This window comes from Strix aluco, chromosome 8, assembly GCF_031877795.1.
Source record: "Strix aluco isolate bStrAlu1 chromosome 8, bStrAlu1.hap1, whole genome shotgun sequence".
NCBI classification, from domain to species: Eukaryota; Metazoa; Chordata; class Aves; order Strigiformes; family Strigidae; genus Strix; species Strix aluco.
Window position 1 is genome coordinate 21706015 of NC_133938.1, and position 16904 is coordinate 21722918.

The 16904-nt window shown below is 43.2% G+C and overlaps 2 protein-coding genes across 4 annotated transcripts in view; both read left to right on the forward strand.

Annotated features, from left to right (window-relative positions):
- Window positions 1-7681, forward strand: part of SLC35A3 (solute carrier family 35 member A3) — a 35200-nt gene extending 27519 nt beyond the window's left edge. The window contains exons 10-11 of one of the 2 annotated variants that reach the window (XM_074832605.1): window positions 5-74; window positions 7641-7681. In XM_074832605.1, the coding sequence (XP_074688706.1) occupies window positions 5-38 (34 nt within the window). In that variant the 3' untranslated portion in view covers window positions 39-74; window positions 7641-7681. Of the gene's footprint in view, window positions 1-4; window positions 75-6485; window positions 6649-7640 lie in introns of those variants that run through there. The other variant, XM_074832603.1, reaches the window with a different exon arrangement.
- MFSD14A (major facilitator superfamily domain containing 14A) lies at window positions 27-16644 on the forward strand. Of its 2 annotated transcripts, none has more exons than XM_074832601.1 (12): window positions 27-74; window positions 7641-7736; window positions 8879-8941; window positions 9534-9661; window positions 10761-10875; window positions 12010-12228; window positions 12509-12622; window positions 13090-13161; window positions 13570-13682; window positions 13822-13919; window positions 14474-14637; window positions 15304-16644. In XM_074832601.1, exons 1-12 carry the CDS (start codon window positions 42-44, stop codon window positions 15508-15510), a joined length of 1422 nt encoding a protein of 473 aa, XP_074688702.1. In that variant the 5' UTR covers window positions 27-41; the 3' UTR covers window positions 15511-16644. The 2 variants fall into 2 exon arrangements, with proteins under 2 accessions (XP_074688702.1, XP_074688701.1); XM_074832600.1 differs by lacking the exon at window positions 27-74 and adding an exon at window positions 1946-2172.
- Window positions 16645-16904: the final 260 nt, after the last annotated feature.

Below are 16904 nucleotides of genomic sequence, written 5' to 3' on the forward strand. Positions count from 1 at the left end.
TCAGGAGATTAAATGTCAGAAATTTGTCTCTCAGTTAAATAATGGCAGAGCGGATTATGTCAGGACTTATGTGGGTAAGTGGAGTTTGATATTTGAAAATGTGTAGCTGGCTGAAATTCATGACAGCAAAAGCAAGTCATATTTATCTAGAGTTTATTCTAATGTTAGGAATTCTTACTTGAATCGTCTGCTCAGGCTACATGAGCAAACTTGATATTTAAGATGCATTTATTTTGGGATAACGACATCAATAAGAGGGTTGGTTTAACATGAAGGTGTAATCAGTCTAGTTAAAAAATATTTTTGCTGACATGTAGTTAACTTTTTTATGTGAGTTCCTTACATGTTATGTACATGTCTGTGTGTGACACACCAAAATGTAACAGCGCTCTCCAGGGAGTAGACTTGAAACCATGGCAAAATTTTAGGACCCCTTTCCTTTTCAGATAGGAGTGGGAAACCCTGGAGCATACTGCAATTGTCATATACTTGGCATAACTTATTAAGACTTGTAAAAAATGACAGATAATAGCAATGGCTGCAAACATCCTTTTTCCCCTATGGCTAGCCCTGTAGATCCAGACTTTGTGTCATGAGCTAGAGTCTACTTGTCTTTGTCTCACTGGGAGACCAGAGTAGATCCATTGGCCTGAGTAGGGCTGGGCTTTGTGAATTTCTAAGTTCCTTAAAAGCTGCATTATGGTAAAATAAGAGAGTGCTTGGTCTTAAGGCTAATAGTTTAACTTAAGCCCACATGATCTTAAGTAGTGAGTGATTTACACCCCTTTGTTAACATAGTGGTGTCTGTGCTGTAAAGGGAGCTAGAGTGCATGGTATCTTAGGGTTGAGGTTCAGCGTATGTTTGTATGGACAGAGAAGATGTTACTGTGCGGCTGCAGTTTGGGGGGAAACAGGGATGTCGCAGGAGCTGGGGAGATAGGATATGCAGTAAGAGGGCTGGAAAATTGGACTGAGTGAAGAACATAGAGAAAAGACTGGTATGTGGATATGGCCATGGAGAGCTGTGTCTGAAATCGTGAATGTAATAGTACTGGATGTGGACTGATGTTGCTCTGTTTAATGCTGCCAGACATAAGCGTTGAAGGAATTTAAACTATTAGCCAGAGAATAATAAATAATAATAGTACATGTTTCTAAAATATTTTCTTCACTAATGGGTATGGTATTTTAGGAAAGCTGGTCCCTGTTGTCTTATTACCTGCAGGTTGTGTGGTAAATCAGAACCTGAGATGGCCTGCCTGTTTAAAGTTGTTGATAAATTTAAAACTTGAGAGTAAGAAAGCAGGCCAAGTTGGATTTTTAGATGGATTACATCTATGGTTTTGTACTTTGGCTCTAGAAATGTCTTTTGATGTCTAACAGGTATATCCAGTAAGAACTACCTCTTCTTGCTCCTTTTTTCCAGGCCCTGCAGCCAGCTCGGGGAGGGAGGAAGGGGCTGGAAGTGATCCTTTAGGTTCGGCTGGGAGGGGGTAGCTCGGAGGATCGATGCTTGCGGAGGTACGCGAGAAACTGAGGCTTCAGAGGGGCAGAAAAGGCCGCGGTAATGTATTTTAAAATGCCAGTGTTGTCCCGATAGGGAAAAAACGTCAAGTGTCTCCAGCAGTACAGGTGGGGGGTCGGCGTGCCAGAAGATGGAGGTTGTTGAGGCAGCAGTGGCACAGGATGGCGGAGGGCTCCGGCTCCCTCGGAGCGCGGCCTCTGCCGGGCGCGCCACAGCGAGCCGCACGGCTTCTGGCCGCAGCCTCTTCTCTTCCATCTATTTCTTTGCGTGCCGTATTTCTTCCGGCTCCAACCATTACTTTTTTGAAAGGCACCAGGGCGGAGCCCGCCTGGGCCGGGGGCGCGGGGCCGCCCCCCTCGGCGCGGCCCGCTCACGTGACCGGCGCCCGGCCAATGGGGCGATCGCGTGATGCGCGGCGGCGGCGCCCGGGGCTGGCTGGCCAAGATGGCGCCGGGTGCGTGAGCGGTGGTGGCGGCCGCGCGGGGAGGGGAGGCGAAGGCCCGGCTGCTGGGGAGGGTCCGCTGCTGCCCCCGCTCCCCCCGGGGCTGTAGGATGGTAAAATGACCCAGGGAGGGAAGAAGAAGAAACGCGCCGTGAACCGCAGTATCATGCTGGCCAAGAAGATCATCATTAAGGACGGCGGGACGGTGAGGCCGGGCGGGGCCGGGGGCGCGGGGCGGCTCCGGCGGGGGATGCGGCCGCGGGGCGAGCTGGCGGCGGCGGAGCGCCGGGTGCCGCGGCGATGCGGCGGGCTGGCAGCGGTCGGGCAGGGGGGCTGAGGCAGGTGCGGCCGGGCCCGGGCCGGTGGGCCCGCGGGTAGGCGGTGTGCGAGCGGGCCGTGGTCCGCCGGCGGCGCCGGGCTGGGCTCTGTGGCGAGGTTTCAGTTTCTTTTATGCTGCGGGTTGCTGCAGCCCCGGTAGCTTTGTTCCGGCATCCCGGGCTGGTTTCCTTGAGGCAGTTGCCCGAGAAGCACCTGTAAGGGTGTCACACTACTTCAGGTCGTCTTCGTCAATGCGCTTTCTCAGTGTGGGCCGATTTTTAGGGCTCAGGAGCAAGTGTCGTCTCAGGAGTTAGGTACAGGGAGCTGCAGATCACTTCTGTTTGTCTGAAATCGCGTGGTCCGTGTCTAAACCGAGCTTTACATTGCCAGTTGTTTCAGTGGATCTTTTCGGGAAGCAGCTGTGAGGTTGGGAGCAGCAGTTGGCTGCACAATAGCCCGGGACGATGCGGGCCGGCCCTCGGCCGTTGTCAAGGAAGGCAGGAAGCGGCGTGTGGCCGGGTTGCAGTTTTGGCGGTGGGGCTAAACCCGGCTTGGCTGGGCTGGGCTTTGCCATCCAGCAGCCTTCTGCCCGTCGTGCCCGCAGCTGAGAGGAATAGGGCAGCCGGTGGGACAGACTCGTGCATCGGAGAAGTCCTGTAAAGGCTGCCTGGAAGAAGTGTTTTGTGGTTCCCTCCCACTGTCTTTCTTCCTCTTACATACATAAATTTTACAAAAGGAAGGAAGCTGTTAAGTGTTTTGGCTGTAGGATTTTTTTTTTTTAATTGATGAGTAGCATTGCTTCCACTGTATCATTGCCCCTGGATTTTTTCCACTGCGTAACATTGTGTAGCTTTGATGTAGCGTCTAAATACAGTATCATTATTTCAAATAAAGAGATGTCTTGACAGACTAAATCACTGGTGGCCCTTCAGTTTGTCTTTTTGAAACAGTAATGGAGAAGAGGGAAGTGTCAAAGTAACTATAGTTTTCATCAGACTGATCACCAGCTGTCTGGATTACTTAGTGCTAAGAAGCAAAACTAATTCCAGTGGTGGATGCTGATGTTTTTCAGGACATGTTTACCTGCTCTTGGTAAAGATAGAAACGTATGAGATTACTTTGCACAAATGTTAAATGTGAATATATTAGAATGAGTGATAGAAGCAGAGTAAATGTTGTTACTCCTGGGAATGGTGCTTCAGAATTTTGCTCTGGAGTAATCATTGATTAAAATAAAATATACTTCCAAGTGTCCTTTATCTCTCAACTTTAACTTTGTTTTGCCAAGAGAGGAGAAAGGAGATTATAACAACTGCATTCAGTGATACTTACGGTGCTGCATTCAGTGTCTCCCACCAGTTTCAAAAGCAGAGTGTAAACTTGCATGAGTTCTGTATGATTTTCAGCTGTTTTTAAAACAGTGGGAAAATGGGCTATAAACATGAGATGAAGGTATGTAGATTGTTGTTAGATAACAGAAATACCAGCTTGTGATAATTTCTGCCTTCAAATAAATGTTTTGAGAATTTGTTTTAAATACATTTTTGAAGTTACGAAGTCTGGTGTAGCAGAGTATTCTTTTTAATGACAGCAAAAATTTTAAGCTTGGATATATATTTTTTTAAAATGTTTGCTGAAATTTTAATTAGCCTTCTGTCCTCAGTCTCCTTAGTTTCTTTGCTTATCTAACATACTATATGACCTTATGGGAAACAGGTACATGAAAATGGCGCATGTCTTGAATGTCTCCAACTGTCAAACAAGTAATTAATCAAATCATCTAAGTGTACAGTTTCCAGCCCAGTTGGTTTGTTTTGAAACTGTTTGACATCAACCAAAACTGTGACTCTTTTTTTGCCAGCAAGAATATACAGCTGTCTAATGAGGCAGTGTCACAGGCAAAGAGTTTACTGACTGGGAGCTTCAGTCAATTTAATTTATTGTCACTTCTAATCACTGATTCTAATGTGGAAAGAAAAAAAAGAAGCAAAAGGGCAAAACCATGCATTGCCTCTGCAAAACTTCTCCTCCCGCCACAGGTTACGCTGGGTCCCCTTGGCAAGGTGGTGGGTGGTGCAGGAGGTTGGGCTGGTGCATGGTGGTATTTTTGTTGTGTTCTCTTTGCAGCTTAGTAGCTGTATCACAGAAAAAAATGTGTAATGGTGTGTGTCCTCAAGTGTGTGTTGTCAGATTCACCAAAGGAGAGGCAGTAACACCAGTGAAGTGGTTTCAACGCTGTTCTTAATTTTGCCTTCCTTTATGAGCAGTTGGAATTCATCTTACGTGCGATTATGCTTTCTTGAAGCAACTAAATTAGGAGGTGCACGCCTGGGCAGTGCTGGAGAGAGTTAGAGCTTCATACTTGATTTGGTGCCTTTTCCTTTCCAGCAGAGGAGCAGCAGCTGTGATCTTAGATCTGATGCCTTTGTTCCTTTGATAGTTACTCTGTTGTTGTCGGATGTGTGTTCTTAGGGTTGCCTGGCACATGCACTTTTTACCGCTGGCATGACTGACTGTACAAAGTGTTTGGTTAAAGACATTTTCTCTCTAATTAGAGCAAGGGGCATTCTTGGAGCACTGTTTTGTGACACAGATTTTGCCAAACATACATAGGCTCTGCTCTGGCTACATGGTTGCAGAGAAGGGTTGCTGTTACGCTGATTGGAACATCTCAATTGCAGGTTGTTGGCGCAAAGGCTCCGTATCTTATCTCCAGGTGTCAGGCCTTCCGATTTGGTTGCACTTAGGTGATTACGTTACATTACACTACATTAGCCACTTTGTAAAGCACAGCGGGGCAGGTGTGTAGAGTAACACAGGGCTGAATACCCAACACCTGCACTGTGCGTGTTGGGGAAGGAGGGTACATCAGACTAGTACTTTTAAGTCTTGTGGACTGAATGTGCGTAACACATCTTAATGCACTGTAATGTAACCGCTTATTAATCTCCTTCCCTCTTTCTTCCATCTCAGGAGTAGTTTTGCTACTTTATAGTTGCAACTATCTTTAAAAATAGCTATAGAGGTGATGATCTAAATGTGACTAAATTTTATTTTTTTTTTAATAGATAAGAACAACTAACAGTACGTGCGATCAGTGAGCATTAGCAACAAGAAAGCAAGGAGGTTTAACCCTAGTGATCTAAATGTCATTTCTGTTTGTTTCTGCCAGTGTAATGGAAACATCTGATCAGGTTGCTTTCAGCTGGGTGACAAGGCAGAGGGCAGGAGCCACTCACTTGGGTGCCTCTGAAATCGCCAACAATTTACCTGTGCAGAACAGCCACAGGTCTCATTCTGCTGTTTTGGTTTGTGCCTCTAATCTCAGAGTAGCTGCCCAGAACTGGACACGGGCAGCACAGAGACAGACAGATGGCTGCTGAGCTTGTGCTTGCTGTATGTGAACAGAACGGAGCTGCTTTTGTCCCCTGGTGTGTGGAGGGACGATGGGGGTGGTGACTCCTGCCTCACCAGCCGCAATACCTTGGGGGGGACAGGAATCTGGGGACCATGAGAATGAACCCGATTTCCTGTATCAGACAGAGCCAAACAGCTAAGATTGTTACTTAGAGTTTGTGCAGAGCTGGATAAATTTTTAACCCAAAACTAAAATAAGGGTTGTGGGTGGAAAGGGAAAGGAATTGTGGGAAGTGAAGATAATTATAGCCACTTTCTGTACCTATAAAGACTGTTAATTTACCTCCTGAAGAGAACAGGCTGAAAAAATAGCAGAAGTATCTGTATGGTACGTCAGTATTTACAGAATACAGGGCTTGGGAAAGAAAAACAGCACAGTGCTACGGTACTTTTGTAGTATCGACTTGGTTACTTTTGAAAATTATGATCTTTTCTAGCAATAGGAGTGAATGGCCAGTGTGGTTTTCAGTATTTATTTCCTACAGTAGTTCAAGAGGCTTATTTTTTTTCTGTGTTGGCGATATTGGAATCTGGACAGAAAAGCTAGGTATGAGTTGCATAAATCTTGTAACAAAAGAAAGACTCTAGTATTACCTAACTGATACTTAAAATTGTGTAGTATTGGAGGTTGGAAGGCACCTCTGAACATCTCTAATCCACTTAACCACTCTTCCCTCACACAGGGTCAGCTGGAGCAGTTTGCTCAGGGCTGTCAGGTTTGGGCGGATGGAGATTCGACAACCTGACCGGGCAGCCTGTTTCCAGGGGGTTGTTTTGTTCCAGGTTTCAGTAGAATTTCCTGTATTTGTGTGCGCCTCCAGTCCTGTCACTGACGCCTCTGAGAAGAGTCTGGCTGCGTCGTCTTTACTCCCTCCCACCAGATGTTTATACATGTTGATGAGATCCCCCTGAGCCTTCTCGAGAAGCAGCTGAGGACCTTGGCCCCCGCGGGGTATTTGCTCAGTATAAATGCTAGGTTCGATCAGATCAGTGCCACTCTGTTAGTAACTCACCTTCATACAAAGCCGGGGGAAAGTTGATGTTCAGGCAGCACTTCTGAGCTTAAAGAATGCATATGAGATTTCTGATGAGTTATTCACACTACCTTCGTATGGAAATAATTAGTGCACCGTTTCCTCAGTTTGCAAATGATGAACTGTGGCATGTTGTTTAACAGGGTAGCATACACAGAGTATACAAGAGGAGCAGGTTGTCCCACCCATGCTCTTTTTGTTCTCCTCAAAAGCTACTTCTGGTTATACTAAAATCACCAAAGAATTTAAAGTTCCTTATTTTAAATCTTTTACCTGGTTCTCTTCCTACATTTGAAGCACACTGTAGCTAATAGGCCTGCTCTCAGTATTTGGGAAGCAATCAGTGCTGTTTGAGATTCACTTCTGGCATTCATTATTTCAGTTTTTCTTTCCTGATTTAGAGCTATCAAAGTTTTGTATGTAGCTGTGGTGCCTTTTAGTAACAGAAGTACTATAAAGTGGTTTGATAGACCAGGTGATTAGTCTTTGGGATAGCCAGGTGTGAACACTGCCATGTTTTGAAATGACAAAAACTTGATTTCCATGCAGCATTGTGTGGGCTTAAGGATTTTTCTCAAGGAAAATGAACTAATTCTCCAAAGAGTCTGTTTCTGCTTTCAGCAGCATCCTTGTTTCCCAGACTGGCAGTGTAAGTGGCTTGTTTTTTAATGTGAGGTGGGAGTGCACTTTGTATTTTGCAGAGGATTAAGACACTTCAGGACGTTAGCAGCAAGGGGTTAAAAAAGGAATTTTACTCAGTACCACTTAGCCGGAGTAACTATTCCAGTGTTTTGAGTCCTGCTTTATTTCTTAATCCTTCTGTTTGTAGCGTTCAGATGCATTTCTCATGACTGTGATAGATTGTTAGATGTTTTAATCACCTGGTTCTTTCCTCTTGTTTTAGCCTCAAGGAATAGGGTCACCCAGTGTCTACCATGCTGTTATAGTGATCTTCTTGGAGTTTTTTGCTTGGGGACTCTTGACAGCACCCACTCTGGTGGTAAGTGATATGTACGCTTAAGCTTTTTCTGTCTGCATGGGAGACAGGGTAATTAGTGCAAAGGCACTGAACATCTTCTGAATTAAATGAAAGTTATATCTCGTTGAGCTGCTTTGTTGTGCAAGTGAAAAGTTTTGGAGTTTTATTATATGGAATCAGGTATTTAAAATTATTTCATTAAAGCAGCATAATGATGCAGCGTAGCTGTTTATGTGCAAGTCTGCTAACACTCAAGCTTACACGTAAATATTTTCTGACTTGAAAGCGGTAAGAGGGTAATGAAATTATCCTTCCTTTTAAGATGCTGCAAGAAGTTGGCATGTTACAAATGTAAGGACAAAACTACACTTGAAATTTGGTAAAATTATGCAAGCGTGTGTAGGGAGATCTTAGCTGACCTGGCTGTGCTTTAAGCGGAAGCTTCAGAGCACAGACCCTGTTACACCAGTCAGAGAGAGACTGTGATTAGTGAAACAGTCATACCAACGTGTTTGTACCAAATTATTTTCTAATCCGGTTGGTTGCTTACCATTTGGATTTAATCTTTGAGAGTGACGCATGCTTACAAATTAAAAGGAGTGAAGGCTTAAAGGTCTCCAAGCAGACTCCACCTAAACGCAGTCTTGGTGCAGCTCTGTAAGCCGATGGCAACCATGAACAGTCTCTTGGCTATAAACTGCACAGCAGTCACCGAGTGGAATCCATCTCACGCAACACAAGTCAGACTGAGAGGTGCCGGTTTTAACCTGCATATCTAGGCTCTGGCCACCCAGTAGAGGCACCTCAGAATGAGCTCTCTCTCCCCAGCCCCCTGCAGATGACACAGTAACATGGGGAGAGTCTGGTCTAGATCATTTCTAGGCTCTCTGTGGTCTATTTAGATTTGACACTGAAGTTGAATGACATGAATCCTTCTCAAAGTGTTGAGAGAACCAAGGCCTTTATCAAGTAAAGCCGAAATCTCAAAGTACCCTGCATGTGAATTAAAGATTAAGTAGATTATTTGTAGTGTCTTTTTTTCTTTCTCTATATTCTATGAAAATATAAAACAACTGTGGGTGCGCCACTGTAGAAGTTGGATGCATTGTGAACAATGTTTATAGTTAATATTGTGTAAATGACAGTGTTTGTACTTCTTCCAGGTTTTGCATGAAACCTTCCCAAAACACACATTTCTAATGAATGGTCTAATTCAAGGAGTAAAGGTAAGGTGACAAAAGTTAATCACAAGTACAAATCAAAGTGAATGGTGGGAGGAACATGGAAATGACTGCCGGTTGAGAGACAGTTGCAGGGGTTTTCAATGTAGCTTTCATGGTATAAATGAAACAGGGGAATAAATTATTGCTAAAAAAGCAAATTTGCATAATTTTACTTTTAGTAAGACACTGCTTGGTCTGTACCTGCTGTTCGGGTTCTGCAAATAAAAAGGTAGTTGACTAATCCCAAATGACACACATTTGAGAATTTTTTACTTGGAGCTTGTTGCTCCAGTAGGGTATTTTCAATTACTTACGTTTATGTGAATTCTAAATATGTAAAACTATAAAACACAGTTCATAAAACAGCTGGTATGACTGGATCATCTGCATTTTGATTTTTGTGTAGCTCTGAGGTAATAAATCTCGAATTGTATGTAAGCAGACATGGGATAGAAGATCAGTAACACCTGGCCATATTGCCTTTGGTGCACTGCACGATCGGCATCCGCTTCAGTAAAAACAGAGCCCAGCTGCTGTCAGGTTGCGGTGTGGTCAGCTGTCGCGATTCTAACCTGCAGTGTTTTGTTTCATTTAGGGCTTGTTATCGTTCCTCAGTGCCCCGCTCATAGGTGCCCTGTCTGATGTGTGGGGACGGAAGTCCTTCTTGCTGCTAACAGTATTTTTCACCTGTGCACCAATACCACTAATGAAGATCAGCCCATGGTTAGTAAATTCTTTCACACTAGATTTGCCGTTTCTTGTCAGGGTTGCTATACAGTGCTTATGTTTGTTGCATTGCTGATAAAATACTGGCTGTGCTCCATGGAAGGTTGAGGCTTCTGTAGGACTTTGGTGCAAAGTTGGGTAAACAGAGTCAAACTGAAGTAGCTGCCATGAGGCCAAATGCCTTGGTCAGAATTTTAAGAGCTGCTGGTGTTGAGCCCTGTGCTGTAGGCCCCACCTCCTACTTCAGCACGTTTGCCAGAGATACTAGACAGCTCTCCAGTCAACTGTGCAGGTCTCTACTGAGGCCATAGTACCCAACTGCTAACCTGCTCTGCAGAGATGCAAACCTTACCTATACTAGCTAGTGCATGAATAACCATTTGTAGCCAAAATGTTGCTGCGATTTTATCCTTTTGTTTCTCAAGTTTTAAAATCCACCAGCTTTCACACAGTGTGCAAGTCAGTAAGCTCTTAGCTGGCATGTACGTTCCCCAGGCAGGGCACGAGTCAGAGCTCCCCGTGGGGTTGCGCTACCAGTGTGCTGTACCCGAGGGTGTCACTGAAATAGGATGGGCTGTGCTGACCAGAGCCAGCGGTTAAGGTACCGCCCTGAGCCTTCTCAGTTTCCTCTCCCGTCACACAGATTGCTCGTGGATTCTTCATTGCTTTTCTGGAAAGTAGCTTGTTTCCAAGTGTAATGTTTCAAATGACGAGGGCTAGTGTTCTGTAGCATAAAGACAAGGCTCATGTTGGAAGCTCTCAGTGACCAGATTCTCAAAATACTGAAGTTCCTAATTTGCTTTGGGTCATAGGCATCCAGCCAAAGTTAGTCTAAAACCTTGTTTCCTAGAATTACTTAATCACAGCAGCTTTTTGTAGATGTTACAAAATTGTGCTGTTTAGCTTTGTCCTCGGTGCCCTAAGGAGGAGTTACACGACTGCATCGAGACACATTCCCATTGACTTTATCCAAATTTATCTTAGTATTTGTCAGGAAAAGTTGGACAAGATGATTTACTGTTGAACTGTACTTGGATTGTAAATAGAGACTTTTTGTTTCTCTTTAGCTGTTCTAATTTTTTTATAACGTTCTTAGGTGGTACTTCGCTGTTATCTCTGTCTCTGGAGTTTTTGCAGTGACGTTTTCTGTGGTTTTTGCGTATGTAGCAGACATAACCCAAGAACATGAGAGAAGCATGGCCTATGGTTTGGTATGTATTTCTCTGGCTCTGTTCCTGTGGCGTTCAGTACTAAACACTTCAGTAGGGAAAGCTGTTCAAACCTGTATCTGTTTCTCCTGTGGCAAGTTGATTTTGGTTTGGAGTAAGGTTTTTCTGTTTAATTGTTCTTGTCACCCACCCTCTTGAATAATATGCTTCTAACTTAAAATATGACCGTGTTAAAAGCTGTCTTTCATACATCTGTCCTAACAGTTATTATCGGTGTTAATGATGTAATTTGAGGGACTTTAGTTATTCCTCCATTATTTCTCACACTGGTACTACTCTGTCATCTTTTCAAAAATCTAACCTCTTGTTCCTGGGTAACTTTGGAACTGCCATGGTGTGATACCCTGACTACTCCCGCTCGCGTCTCCAGCCACAGTGCTGCGCTTCAGTTCAGAACAAACGTAGCCGAGGAACTTGTCTGTCTGAAGTTTGTACATCTCGTCTCCGTTCCTCTAATATCTCCTGATAACCTGCCAGCTCTCAGGAGCCTTCACCGTCCTGTGTATTGTGGATTAGCAGAATTATTTTTCACATTCAAGTTACAGAATCCGTTATCATATTCAGCAGGAAGAGCTGAAGGCAGTGGCTGTAGAACCAAATCCTTTCTTTCAGCCTGTACACGTCAGGGATTGAGATATGCTGAGAAAGTTCCTTGAGTTCTAAAGTTAACACCTTTCACAACAAGGCCAGCTGCTCAACTGGAAACTACTTCCCGAAGATCCGTTGTACTGAGTTGGATTAACCATCTTATTAAATTTAATATGCCCTTGATACGTGGGATTTTTTTCTTACCAGGCATTGCCCGTTTCACTAATACGAAGATAAATACAGCTTGTCACTTCCCAGAGGTATCAGCAGACCATGTAATTGAACCTAATTATGTCAGTACCTGCAGGAGTCCTGTGAACCTCACATTGCTGTCCAGTTATCATTTAAAAAGGTTTTTTTTCCTTGAAAAATTTTGACGGTCTGAAATACCCAGCTGCTACCACACAGTCACAGAAAAAGGGTTAATCTCTACCTGATCAAAATGGTTAGGCTTCTGAAAATGAGAAGCGGGTAGTAATACTGCTGACTTACCTCCTGGCATATCTTACCAGCTGTTCCTTGTCCTAGGTTTCGGCAACTTTTGCAGCAAGTTTAGTGACCAGCCCTGCTATTGGTGCCTACCTTGGTCGAGTCTACGGAGACAGCCTGGTTGTGGTCCTGGCTACAGCAATAGCCTTGTTAGACATTTGTTTTATTCTTGTTGCTGTACCAGAATCACTGCCAGAGAAGATGAGGCCAGCATCCTGGGGAGCACCCATCTCGTGGGAACAGGCCGACCCTTTTGCAGTAAGCTATTTAAATATGGAGTATTTTGTTCTTTGTAAATATTGAGCTTTTGAGATGGGGAAGAGACTGGATTGAGTGCGTTTCAGACTTGAAGAACAGAGCCCATATTTTTTCAAGTTTAACCTTGCATTGCTGCTAGTACTTTTGCCAAACATGCAGGGGAGTGTTTTGGTGGTGCCACAGAATAGCGTTGCTAATTGACGTGCTTTTCAGATTCCTGCTAGGTATGCTTTTTGAAGGTGAAGATTAAATGTTTTCTAATACTTTTTTCTTGCCATAGTCACTGAAGAAAGTCGGCCAGGACTCAATTGTGCTGCTAATCTGCATAACAGTCTTTCTTTCCTACCTCCCAGAGGCAGGTCAATATTCCAGCTTCTTCCTATACCTCAGACAGGTAACTGAATGGTTTGATACTGAATTGAACAAAAGTAAATTTACATGAAAGTTTTTCAGTATTGCTGAAGTAATAAAGTATAGAGAACTAGTACAATTTAAAAGCCTTCAGCAGCTGATTTAAGTCCTCTTTCTGTTCTGGTTTTGTCGTTTTAGAGAGACAAAAAGAGGAGGGAGATGAAGGAGTTACAAAACAACTTCTTGCATTATTTGCATTATTCCTTGACTGTGAGGTTCACTATATGTTAAACTATTTTTCATTGAGGGAACCATTTACTTGTTTCCTATTTATGCCACTTTATTTTTGTGTACTTGATTTAATGAAGAAAACCAACCAAAACTTTTTCCGAAGTTAGGGAGGAGTTGAATAATACTGGTTTTCCGCATTAATGTGCTCCCCCACTCATGTTGGTGATATCATGACACTTGGTTTACGGTTAATAATCACATTGCCTTTCTTTAATACAGATAATGGGATTTTCATCTGAAAGTGTTGCAGCGTTTATAGCAGTCCTCGGGATTCTTTCCATTATTGCCCAGGTGAGTTACTGCTGTGTATTCCTTCATTTGGTAATCTGGACAGAGCTGGGCACTGTGGAGAACTTCCATGATGCTGTGGCTCCAGAACTGTGACTCCCCTTTCAGCAGCTGTTCTCAGTCTCTAACTTAGATGAAAAACCAGGCTGCTAGCCAGGGTTTGGCTCTGTAATACCCGAAGCCTATTGTGTTGGGAAAACTAAATCCTTTGTGCATCAAAGAAGGGGTGACAGCTTGTTCATATTGCTTGCTAAGTGATTGCTGTTTGTTTGGTAGACGTTCCAGAACAGTTGGCAAATACTGCTTTTGGAGAAATTTACTTGGCTTTTTAAAATTTATTTATTTATTTGCATGTATTTAACATTTAGAATGTTACTTTTCTTTTTTTAACGTTTTTCCCTTCTCTGTCAGACAATAGTTTTGAGTTTACTTATGCGGTCCATTGGAAATAAAAATACCATCCTGCTGGGCCTAGGATTTCAAATACTACAACTGGCGTGGTATGGCTTTGGATCAGAACCATGGTATGTAAATTCCATTTTCATATCTGAAGGATAGGGGATTTTTCTGCATTTTATCCTTTACCCACACTTGTGCATGTGTACACGCCTGCAGCTGCTGCAGAGGCAGAGTGCTGTCCCTGCAGCCATTCTTTTCTTGCAGGATGATGTGGGCAGCTGGAGCTGTCGCAGCCATGTCCAGTATTACCTTCCCAGCTGTAAGCGCCCTGGTGTCACGAACTGCTGATGCTGACCAACAGGGTAGGTTTTGTCTGAATACTCTGATTTCTAGTCAAAGAACACTGCAGACAGACATGGCAGGGTCTCTGTGCCACCACAGAGCAGCCCCTACACCCAAGCGTAGGTCACAGAACGGTACAACCCAAGTTACTTGGAAGTTGTAATACACGTGTATTGTGTCCTTCGGGCACAGAGGAAAAACACTGAGCAAACGGAACGTGCTGTTCATTTGCCTCGCTTTTGTCAAAAGTTTGCTTAGTTGCCCAGGTTGCACAGCGCTGGCTCTCCTGCGTGAGACAGCGCCAGCCAGGATCCGGCACCTGTACCGCGCTCGGAATGAGCTCAGCACAGCCACTACTACTCTCTGCCCAGAGGGAGCTGGAAAACAATGTGAATATACTATAATGACAATTCTTCTGTGTCCCTTGGCTATTCCTACCCCTAGTGCAGCACTTTAGAGAAGCTTTCCTGCTTGCATCAGTTTGAAGGTGAATAGTCTTACAGATCCATTAAAAATAGTTAATTATATACTTATAAATATAGGTACCTGTAATAGTGTCTTTTACTTTCCCCAGGTGTTGTTCAAGGGATGATAACAGGAATTCGAGGACTCTGTAATGGTTTGGGACCAGCACTTTATGGTTTTATATTCTATATATTTCACGTTGAACTGAATGAACTCCCCATGCCTGAGTCACCGTCGGGAGGTGGTGTGGTCACGCAATACCATTTACAACAGGTATTATTCTTTCACTTACTGATTCCAGCCAAAGAAATCAGGAAGGGACCTTGTGCCCACCCGTTCTTGAGGATGATGCTGTGTTACATGTGGTTGTGCTAACTGTAAATGTGTAAGAAAAGGTTCTGAAATCACTGGGGAGGGTTGTTGATCTGTTTGTGTTTAACTAGATGGGTGGGGTTTAGTTTACCTTTCAGATAGATACAGCTGGTAGTAATTAGACAGCTGTTGCCCCATGTAAGGGGAAGACTGAGGGAAGGAGGGACTGAGAACAGCATCCCCCTCTTCTCGTGTCTCCCTGACATTGTATTTACCTTTCATGTGCTGTATTCCTGTTGTGTTGTCCTGTAACCAAGCTCTCTCTAGCTTTTTTAGTTCCTTATAGACTTAATTTGTTAAGGAAACTGAACAGGAAGAACTTGCCCTAGAAAAGGAAGTTGGAACACATTAGTAAGAACCATATGCTCCCTCTTCTAAATCTTAGGATGTAACACTCTTTCCACATTTCTTCTAAAAGACTCCACCTGGGGATAAACACTGTATTGGATAGTGTAGCAAGAACAAGTTCTTTTCCTTCTTGAAATTTGTGTAATTAGCAAATGTAGTCTGTTAACATGCATCAAAAGGCTCATTAATGCTTTGTGGTGTTACTGTTGTTGTTTTCAGAACTCTATAATTCCTGGACCCCCGTTCTTGTTTGGAGCGTGCTCTGTGCTCTTGGCACTACTTGTTGCCTTGTTTATTCCTGAACACACAAACCTAAATGTACGGTCCAGCAACTGGAAGAAACACTGTGGCAGCCATGGCCACCCCCACAGTCCACAAGCTCCTGGTGAAGCTAAAGAACCATTATTGCAAGACACAAATGTATGACAAAAATCCAGAAAGACCTTTTAGACTTTTTTTTCCATCAGCAGTTTGGGATGCACATTCCGATTCCATCCAAAATGTAATTTCTTAAGGTAATCTTAAGAAGTATCTTTCTGCATGAACCCCATAGGAATTTTTTTAAAAGGAAGTTTCTCCAAAGATGTTGCCATTGAATTAATAATTTACTTTTAGAAGACAAACTGTTACATACTTGTCTCTTGCTATGAAATACTTACTGTTACTTACTAAACCTTACATTCTAGCTCAGAGACAAAAAAAGAATAGAGTCAAGGCATGAGCATGTGTCCTTCTGTTTCCTTAAGGTGGTGAGCTTTAATCTAGTCCTGCTAAGTCTCAATGAGACATACTAGCATCCGTGTGGACCCATTCATTTTAATGTTGTAAAATCTTGGGTCAGATGATTCAAAGCCTTAATGTAAATGTACTCAAGTATGGAGAAGGTGAATTGGTATCATTTATTCTAAAAGTCATATGGCAGGTTTTTTTAAGTTTGTACTAACAATCACATGAGCACGCTTGCTGAACAGTAAAAGTTATTTTTATGTAAGTGCATTTACTCTTTCTATTTTTGAATAAACAGTAGTATCAAACACTTGTTCAAATATTAGGTGGGTGTTTTGAGCCTACAAATTTTAATATTGGCTCTAAAACTCTGCTTTCCTAAGTACCATTTATTATACCACTATATTTCTGATGTTTGCATAATCATAAAGGACCTCAAAACTTGAATACAGACTGAAATATAAGCTGATAGCCTTGAATATGTCCGTGTGCTATATAGTGGCCTTTGAGGACTGTCACAATAACCCTTTTGCAGTACAGAGCTAATGTTTTAGTCCTAAATTTTCAGGACCCTTAGTACAGAAGAGAGCTTTATACAATTACTGATGTGAATTTCTCTAAAAGTGTATATTTTTGTGTCCGGTTGTATTATTTAAGTGTTCCTTTGTATAAATTTGTGTATAAAGTATTGTATAGGTTTAAAATGTTTTCATCTTGTGGTTATTGCTTAATGCTTTTTTACCTTTGAACATTCACCATGGTTGACCAAGAGCAGGAAAAAATATGTAAATATACTGTTAATAAAGTTCAATATTTTAATGAATTTTTAAATAATTGTTAATGTCTCTTAAAATCTTAATTGAAGTTCTATAGTATATGTGTGTTATACTTCAGCAGGTGGGGAAAAAAGCACAGAGTAGAGGTGCAGCACTCCTCAGGCTGCCTGAGCATGCCCCTAGTGCCGGTAGTGTTCAGCAGCCCAGGACACAGCTGCTTCTGCCCCACCGTGCTGCGGGGTGAGTACTCTTCCCCGGCCCACCACCCTTGTCTCAGTTTAGATTTGAATAGGACTGGGACATCTGGAAAGCTGCTGC